The sequence below is a fragment of the Populus nigra genome, chromosome 10, assembly GCF_951802175.1.
Source record: "Populus nigra chromosome 10, ddPopNigr1.1, whole genome shotgun sequence".
Taxonomy (NCBI): Eukaryota; Viridiplantae; Streptophyta; class Magnoliopsida; order Malpighiales; family Salicaceae; genus Populus; species Populus nigra.
In genome coordinates this window covers 15,454,550-15,464,619 of record NC_084861.1, presented here as the reverse complement: position 1 = coordinate 15,464,619, position 10,070 = coordinate 15,454,550, and the positions used below count along the sequence as shown (strand labels likewise).

The window sequence follows — 10,070 nt, the reverse complement described above, 5'->3', positions numbered from 1 at the left end:
GTCCATTTGTTAGGACGAGGAGCATCTGTGTCATATTTCAACTGTCAGTGAAATTTCCTGCATGTTGCTTATCAAATCAGCGGGGATCATAAAGAATTCTATTGGATTCAACTAACCCCGCAATGAAAGTCGTTGATGTATAGAAGTGATTATAGAGATGAGGCTTTTGAAAAAAAATCTGAAAGGCTCCATAGGTTTATATATAGTTGTTGGATAATGTTGGAGTTATGCCTTAAGTTGCTGCCTTTGTTTTATTTTAGTATTGTCTGTCTTTGTTATTTTAATTCTGATGAAATAAAAGACTAGAGCTGGTCTTCAGGACGTGAACTAGTCTTTAGGAGTCAGTTATGTTGTTAGCTGAACATGGTATATTTATGTTAGTGGTCATGTTAGTGGTCAACTGAACGTGGCATATTGTAGTGCTACAAACCAGCAATTTCAGTTTGTTTCAAGTATATTTAAACGTGTAAAGATTGCTGAAACAAGAGAGCAATCAATGATATTTTTCAGTTAAATAAAACAGTAAAAACTTCCACTGTTCAAATCAAAATCTGCATTCTGTTTTTCACTTCTTCTTTTCAATCTCTTCAAACTCTTTCAATTGGTATCAGAGCTATTTTCTTGAAGGGCCTGTGATGGATTCTGAATCAAGTTTCACCCATATTTCTCCTCCAATCTTCAATGGAGAGAATTTTCAACTATGGGCAGTAAGAATGGAAACTCACCTAGAAGCCTTAGATTTGTGGGAAGCTGTTGAAGAGGATTATGAGGTGCCACCACTGCCTAATAATCCAACTATGACTCAGATCAAAAGTCATAAGGAGAGAAAGACCAAGAAATCGAAGGCGAAGGCATGTTTGTTTGCTGCTGTTTCCACAACCATTTTCACCAGGATCATGTCACTTCAATCAGCAAAGGATGTTTGGGATTACTTGAAGAAGGAATATGCAGGAGATGAAAGAATTCATGGAATGCAAAGCTTAAACTTGATACGTGAATTTGAGCTGCAAAGGATGAAGGATTCTGAGACTATAAAGGAGTACTCAGACAAATTGATGGGGATTGCTAACAGAGTCAAGCTGCTAGGAACATCATTTGCAGATTCCAGAATTGTTGAAAAACTTCTAGTCACAGTACCAGAAAAGTATGAAGCTTCAATTACAACATTGGAGAATACTAAAGACCTGTCAAAAATTACATTGACAGAGTTGCTAAATGCCTTACAAGCTCAGGAGCAGAGAAGGCTTATGAGGCAGGATCATGCAATTGAAGGTGCTTTGCAAGCAAAATTTGCAGACTATGACAAGAAGAAGTTCTTCAGGAAGAACGCAGCTTCAGGCAGCATTAAACCAGATCAAGGTTACAACAAAGGAAAATTTATTAAAAGGAATTTTCCACCTTGTCAACACTGCAACAAGAGTGGTCACCCACCATTCAAATGCTGGAAGAGGCCTGATGCAAGGTGCAGCAAGTGCAATCAGCTAGGACATGAGGCAATAATCTGCAGATTCAAAAATCAAAAACAAGAAGAAGATGCTCAAGTCGCGAACCAAGATGATGAGGATCAGATGTTTGTGGCTGCATGCTTCTCGGTTCAAACCACCTCAGACCATTGGCTAATTGATAGTGGTTGCACCAACCACATGACTTTTGATAAAAGTCTTTTCCGAAATTTGCAGCCTACAGAAGCTGCAAAAGTCAGAATTGGAAATGGTGAATGCATTGAAGCCAAGGGAAAGGGAACAATTGCCATCACAACAAATTCAGGTACAAAAACAATTGCAGATGTTCTTTATGTGCCTAATATAGATCAGAATTTGTTGAGTGTGGGGCAATTAATTGAGAAAGGAATGAAGGTGATTTTTGAAAATCAACATTGCTGTATTTTTTATGCTGCTGGGTGTAAAATTCTACAAGTTAGAATGAAGAGCAAAAGTTTCTCGTTTCTGCCATTTGAGGAGGAGCATAATGCTTTCCCAACAAAACTCAATTATACTAAGTTATGGCACAAAAGGTTGGGGCACTGCCATCAACAAAGGATGCTTACCATGAAGAATTCTGAGGCTGTCAGAGGTATACCTCCATTTACTGAAATTACATTGAATTGTCATGCTTGTCAGTTTGGTAAGCAGAATAGAAAATCATTTCCGAGATCAACTTGGAGATCATCCCAAAAGCTACAGCTGATTCATACCGATGTGGCTGGTCCTCTAAGCACACCATCATTAAATGGCAGTAAATATTACCTGCTGTTTATTGACGATTTCTCTCGAATGTGCTGGATTTATTTCATGAAATTCAAATCAGAGGTGGCTGGAATTTTCTGGAGATTCAAGAAGAATGTCGAGAATCAAAGCAACTGCAGAATTCAAGCAATTCGTTCAGACAATGGCAGAGAATACACATCAACAGAATTCAATCTTTATTGTGAAGAAGCTGGCATTGAGCATCAACTCGCAGCCCCTTACACTCCAGAGCAGAATGGGGTTAGTGAGAGAAGAAATCGATACATAATGGAGATGGCTAGATGCATGCTACATGAGAAGAACTTGCCTAAAGTTTTTTGGGCAGAAGCTGCTAACACAGCAGTATTCCTGCAAAATCATCTCCCAACAAAGCTTTTGACAGAAAAAACTCCTTTTGAAGTGTGGTATAATTACAAACCCTCACTTAGTTTTCTTAAGTTTTTGGCAGCACATGTTTTGTTCACATTCCACAGATTAAGAGGGACAAGCTGGACAAGAAGGCAATGCAAGGTATCTTTGTTGGCTATAACACAATTTCTAAAGCCTACAAAGTATACCTCCCTCAAACCCAGAAGATTACAATTACACGGGATGTGCAGTTCCATGAAGACGACAAATGGAACTGGGATGAAACACAAGAGATCACGGTGCTTGATGATCAAATTATTACTCCCCTGCAAAATGAATCAATTGATGAATCACCAGTACGAGGCACCAGATCACTTGAAGAAATCTATCAAAGGAGCAATATGGCTGTTTGTGAACCAGAAAATTATGAAGATGCGCAGATGAATCCAGCATGGCAGGAAGCAATGAAGGAGGAAATACACATGATTGAAAAGAATCATACGTGGGAACTTGTTGATCGACCTGCAGACAAGAACATTATTGGCGTCAAGTGGATTTTCAGGACCAAACTGAATGCTGACAGCTCCATCAACAAATTCAAGGTAAGGCTGGTTGTCAAGGGGTATGCTCAAGTGTATGGGGTGGATTATTCAGACACATTCGCTCCAGTAGCAAGGATGGACACCATCAGATTGTTGCTTGTTGTTGCTGCACACAAAAACTGGAAAATGTTCCAGATGGACGTAAAATCAGCCTTCCTCAATGGCGATTTACAAGAAGAAATTTATGTTGAACAACCTGCTGGATTTGTTGTTCAAGGAGAAGAAGACAAGGTGTACATGCTGAAGAAGGCACTTTATGGATTAAAACAGGCACCAAGGGCCTGGTATGGCCGAATTGATGACTACTTGACAGGGTTTGGATTTCAGAAAAGTCTTTCTGAATCAACCCTCTATGTGAAGAAAATTGATGATGATGTTCTTATTGTGTCTCTCTATGTTGATGATTTACTTGTAACTGGAAGTAATTTGCAGCAAATTGAAAGGTTCAAGCAGGACATGATGCAAGCTTTCGAAATGAGTGACCTTGGACTCATGAGTTTTTTTCTTGGCATGGAGATTAAACAAAGCAGAGGAGTGATCTTCATTGGTCAAGAAAAATATGCGAAGGAGATTTTGAAGAAATTCCAAATGGAGAATTGCAAACCAACTGCTACTCCAATGAATCGGAAGGATAAATTCAGCAAAGAGGATGGGACTGCCAGGGTAGATGAAGAAAAGTACAGAAGCTTGATTGGTTGCTTGTTGTATTTGACAGCAACCCGACCTGACATTCTTTATGCAACAAACCTTCTATCAAGGTTTATGCATTGTCCAAGTGAGCTACATATGAGGGCAGCCAAACATATCCTGCGATACATCAAAGGAACATGCAGTTTTGGTGTTAAATTTATGCAATGTAAAACACTAAAATTGCATGGCTTTTCTGACAGTGATTGGGGTGGATTCATTGATGACATGAAAAGCACTTCTGGTTTTTGTTTCAATCTAGGCTCAGCAATATTTTCATGGTCATCCAAGAAGCAAAGCATTGTTGCACAATCAACTGCAGAGGCAGAGTTCATTGCTGCCACAGCTGCAGTTAACCAAGCTTTATGGCTTCAAAAGTTACTGCGTGATCTACATATGGAAGAGGAAAAAGCAACTGAAATCTCAGTTGACAATCAAGCAGCTATAACAATCTCTAACAATCCTGTGTTTCATGGGAAAACCAAACATTTCAACATCAAATTATATTTTATCCGAGAGGTGCAGAAGAATGGAGATGTTAAGCTACTTTATTGCAGGACTGAAGATCAAATGGCTGATTTGTTTACCAAAGCACTTCCTGCTAACAGGTTCGAATTTCTCACAAGGCTGATAGGAGTATGCAACCCTTAATGCAAGGAGGAGTGTTGGAGTTATGCCTTAAGTTGCTGCCTTTGTTTTATTTTAGTATTGTCTGTCTTTGTTATTTTAATTCTGATGAAATAAAAGACTAGAGCTGGTTTTCAGGACGTGAACTAGTTTTTAGGAGTCAGTTATGTTGTTAGCTGAACATGGTACATTTATGTTAGTGGTCATGTTAGTGGTCAGCTGAACATGGCACATTGTAGTGCTACAAACCAGCAATTTCAGTTTGTTTCAAGTATATTTAAACGTGTAAAGATTGCTGAAATAAGAGAGCAATCAATGATATTTTTCAGTTCAATAAAACAGTAAAAACTTCCACTGTTCAAATCAAAATCTGCATTCTGTTTTTCACTTCTTCTTTTCAATCTCTTCAAACTCTTTCAGATAAACATCCGTTCATGCCAGCAACAGCTTCGGCTAAATGCTTCTTTGAGACACGAGCAGCTGTCTACCCAGCCGGGGATCAGGGGCGGAGCCAGGATATTAGGAGGTTTGGGAGGTAAAATAGAAACTTTCAGGGGTGGTTAAAAGCAGGGCCCCCGGCCCCTGCCAGCCACCCCCTGCCTCCGCCTCTGCGGAGAAGAGAGCTGGTGAATATATGCTAAGATAGATTCTTCGTCCGCAAACGATCAGGGCGTCAAGAAATTTACTCCAGGATGCTGGAGAAGGGTGCACGCACAAACACAGAAATTATGCAGAAGACAATTAAAATGGAAAAGACTTCTATAATTCTCATAGGGCATAATATGCTTGCACCATTGTATTGACTTAATTAATGACATCAAATGAAGAATTAACAGCATAATAGTTATGAAAAACACAAACGTTTTTAGGCAGGATACTAATTAAGTAGTGCCATTATATATAATCAACTCGTCGCAGGATCACAGCTTAATTAAACTCTAGGCTTGATCATAGCTCTAAGGCTATTCTTCATAGACACAGTAAACTCCAACTTCCCAGAGAAATCCAACTTGCTATTAGGTGGATAGGCAGTCCATTCAAATTCTTGAACCATTCTTGCAATCATCAGGTGAAGGTGTACAGTGGCCAGCCCTAAACCAGGGCATATCCTCCTCCCCACACCAAAAGGCATCATTTTCACCCCCGTAACCCCTGTAATATCGGCATCCTCTCCGTCGGAAATGAATCGATCCGGGTTGAATTTTTCAGGATTGTTCCATACTTTTGGGTCCTCTCCTATTCCATAAGAGAAAAATTCAACACTTGCATCAAGTGGTATATCATACCCTGCCAATTTCGTCGGCTCGGTAACTGCATGGCTTAGAACAAAATAGGTAGGAGGGTGTTTGCGTAGCAATTCTTTTACTACTGCATGCAAATACTCCATTTTCTCTACATCTTTCTCGTCCACTTTTCGATCACCGACAGTTGATTTTATCTCATTGTAGAGCTTAGTCTGAACCTCGGGATTGACAATTAGCTGTGCAATGCCCCATTCGACAGCGGTCGCTGTAGTGTCAGTCCCACCGTTGAGGAACTCCGAGCAAAGAGTGACAAGCTCTTCATTACTTGGAGTTGATTTCCTTCCTTCGAATGTTAGGTCAAAAAGGGTATCCAGGTATGAAAATGACATCGCCGATTTGTCTGATCCAGGGTTTCGGATAGCATTCCTTCGCTTTTCGATGAAGGAAACCATGAAATTTACTTGCGCTTTCCTTACTTCAGATGCCCTCTTTCTTTGCTTGGAGAAAAACGGACTTAAAATAGGAAGGAAGTCATCAATTCTTGGATCAAGAACGATCAAGACTGACTTCATGACCTGATCCATTTTCTCGATGGTCTCGTCATCCATTTCAATACCAAAACACATGGCTAGAAGTATGCAAAACACTGCAAACCGGACATTTTTAATCACCCAAACATCTCCACTATTAGCCTCAGCTTCGGTTCTAAGCCGATTGATAAGTGTATCCATTGCACTATCTCTTACGTTACAAAACTCCTTGATCCTACTTGAACTAAGCATGTTTTGCACCATGTTTCGCCTCAGCGACCGCCACACCGAACCATAAACTGCCGCATTGACACTGAACTTATTGCAGCTAAAGATGGTTCTTGTTGGGTTTTCTTTAGGCCTAGATGCAAAGCAAGCACCCCTTTCAATAAGCGCTTCATGGGCTAACTTCGCATCGCTGATGATGATCATTGTTCTTGTTCCCATTTTAAGAGTGAAAATTGAACCATATTTCAAACGTATATCATCAACATATTCAAAGAAAGGCTTGCCTGATTGAGCAACTTGGAAAAGATTTCCAACAATAGGCCAACCGGGTGGACCTGGAGGGAGGTGTGAGCGTTTGGATTTGGGTTTTCGAGAAAGCAAGAAAATGAGGCCTGAAATGAACAGGGCAAGAATGGTAAAGAAAAGATGATAGTAAGGATCGAGAGTTGCAGAACTAAAACTGAGAAGAGACATTGTGTTTGTGCTAAGGAGAGATGAAAAGGGGAGACGTGAATGATGCTGAACTGAGGTGGTTTTTGGAGAAGAAAGTCTATAAGAATGGCAAGAGCATGAAATTGCAGGTGGGATTTCAATAATGAACACGACGTTTGCTAGAGTTGATGCATTATTTGGGTGGGTGGTTGTTAACTGATCATAAAGCTTATCGTGCATGTGCAAACAATCGACAACACTACTTGATGCTAAGAAGTTATGATCGGTGACTCTGACAGAACAATGAATACCAGAGACCCCACTAGCTAGCTTGCTGTATGCAATAATGCTTTCAAGACACGAGCAGGGAGAACCACTTCCAGATTCTATTAAATGTTTGCAACCATTATAGGTAGTAAAACGACAAGGGGTTTCCTCGTTTGAATTTTTTGTTTTTTTTTTTTTAAAAAAAAAGGAGCATTAGTTGAAGTCATTTTCTGGTAGGATATATATATAGTAAATGTTTCATGGAAACCGTTACCCCTAGACCCTGATTTTTTTTTTATTTTTTTTTTGTGTATTAAGATATTGTTTGGAAATGAGTTTTAACTTGTATTTTATTAAAATTTATTTTTTTTATTTTTTTATATCATTTTTATTTGTTGATGTCAAAAAAAATTATTTTAATATTTTTTAAATAAAAATTATTTTAAAAAACAATTATAATCAGTATTCTTTAAATAATAGATTAACAGAGCTAGAGATATAAAAACAATTAATTAATTAGACCAAGCATAAGGAGGTGATTGATGGTTAATTGATGTGCAAACCATGTGGGTTTCTGTTATTTTCTTCAAATCTTTCTCCACCACCTGGTTATTTATGACATCAGCTATGGACAGGGAGGAGGGTTTTATATATATATATATATATATATATATATATATATATATATATAATTTTGAGGGACAAAAGGTAAGTTTTATTTTTAAGGACCAAACTGATTTTATTTTCAAAGGACCAAACCTGTCATTTGTTTTAGAAGGAGAGAGCTAAATCTCTATCTTTGCAGCGTTAAACATGTCAGGAAACAGGTAATTTAAGGGGGGAAATGTTGAGATTTTCATTTTTTGGGGATTAAATTAAACCCTTGTTGAGAAAAGGGACTAAATGTGCTGCATTACTAAGTCTGGGGCCTAAGGGGATAAAATGGGGGCACCTTCACCTTGGATTCGGCCCCGTAAATGCACAATTGATTGAAGATGAATGAGCTCTCTTTTGAATAAAAAAAAATATAATATAATAAAGAAATTAATTGATTTGATACTGTGATGAAGATTCCTAAAGATTCGGTGGCTAATTAATCAATGTCTTTGTCGACGTGGTAGAAAGATTAGTCGTTCTATTTGCCTGTTTCTCTCGCGTTCTTGTGTTGCGGTTTGCCTCTTTTCCCCCAACAAAAATCTTCTATCCCTCTCTGATTCTTTTCTTTTTTGAGTTGTGATGGTGGTCTGTGCCTTCCTTTAGTTATCGTTTCGTTTCAGGAACGAGATTCAAATCACATTTTATTATAATTTAAAATTTTATTTTAAAAAATATTTTTTTATTTTCATATTATTTTGATATATTGATATCAAAAATATTTTTTAAAAAATAAAAAATATTATTTTAATATACTTTTTAAAAAAAAACATTTTAAATCACAACAACAGTTACTATAAATATATTTATAGAATAAAAACAGAATCATTTATTACCAGACAAATCACTAGTAGGTTTGATTGTTTTCTTAACTTTTGAATTTATCTATTAAACTGATATAGATAGTGTATCACAAAGATCATTTCAAAATAAGATTTAATTGCTATTAATGTGTAAATTAATTTTATTAGATTTAAATTTTATTTCTTAATTTTTAAAACTTTAATTTTTAAAACTTAATCCTAGGCATTAGTCGGGGCATGCCCAGATATACAATTTATATTTATAATGTTGGAGATCCTCTAATAAAAATATAACTATTCTTCAAGAGCGAAAATGAAGAAAGATGAAGAAGAAGATCCGACCCTTTTATATAGAGACCAAATGTCATGATTCGGATTCTAGATCCATGACTGGCAAATAAACAAGGTCTCTCGTAGGTTTTCATACTTAAGCAAACTCAAACTTCAAAACAATTTTTTTATATATAACCAAAACAAAGTTCTTCGCAATATAATAACATAACTAGCTCCATAATATAAATTGAGTATCTTAATACAGGAGTTAATACAAATATCGTAATTGTGGAGCACTAACTATAAATAAAAAGAAAAGTACCAACTACAACCAAAAGATGAGGTTCTGAAGGTCCAACAAAAGTAATCTGCTAACAAGCTATAAGACTGGAAAAAAAAAATAATGAGAGGGTGAGCTCAACACCCTAATTAGTAGATAACGTTTAATATATGTACACGAGGTAATACAACAATGTGTGCGTCTATATATATATATATATATATATATATATATATATATATATATATATAGCTTTAATTTCTTACATAAAATTTTCTTAAATAGTCCATAACAAGAATATCATAAAGTATTGCTCGTCAGAAAATCAAAATGCAATGAGTATTATGCTTTGTATTGTGGGATGATCAGTCGCCACAAGTTGGTGACTCTCCCGACCAATTAGGGTTCAACTACGATGTGCATAAAGACTAGTATTACCATATTATCATGGGTATTCTAACTGGCATACCACATGTTCATATCACAATCACTCAGATAATTTCATATCTCAAGGCTCAACTCGTAACATCGATCAAACGAGAAACTATCAATTCAGAAGTATATAATGATTCATTTTAATAAGTGATCATGCTTAATTATAAACGAGAACTAAATAACAATATAAAAATTATAAAGAAGCACCATCAATTTCATATTAACAATTCAAATATTTATATTAGTACAATAGCATATGAAAAATTATATGCTCACTTGACTCAAAAATATAAATAACACATAAACAGATACCGAATGCAATCATATTGATGTCATGCATATAGAATATCAAGATTATCTGAAAACAGAAAGAGATATACTAAAAAATTACTCTTAAAGAATATACAATCTATT

At 36.6% G+C, this 10,070-nt stretch overlaps 1 protein-coding gene across 1 annotated transcript; it reads right to left on the bottom strand.

The window, feature by feature from the left end:
• Nucleotides 1–5,275: 5,275 nt before the first annotated feature.
• LOC133705976 (cytochrome P450 77A3-like) lies at nucleotides 5,276–7,144 on the bottom strand. Its single transcript, XM_062131445.1, has one exon. It carries the CDS (start codon nucleotides 6,984–6,986, stop codon nucleotides 5,442–5,444), a length of 1,545 nt encoding a protein of 514 aa, XP_061987429.1. The 5' UTR covers nucleotides 6,987–7,144; the 3' UTR covers nucleotides 5,276–5,441.
• Nucleotides 7,145–10,070: the final 2,926 nt, after the last annotated feature.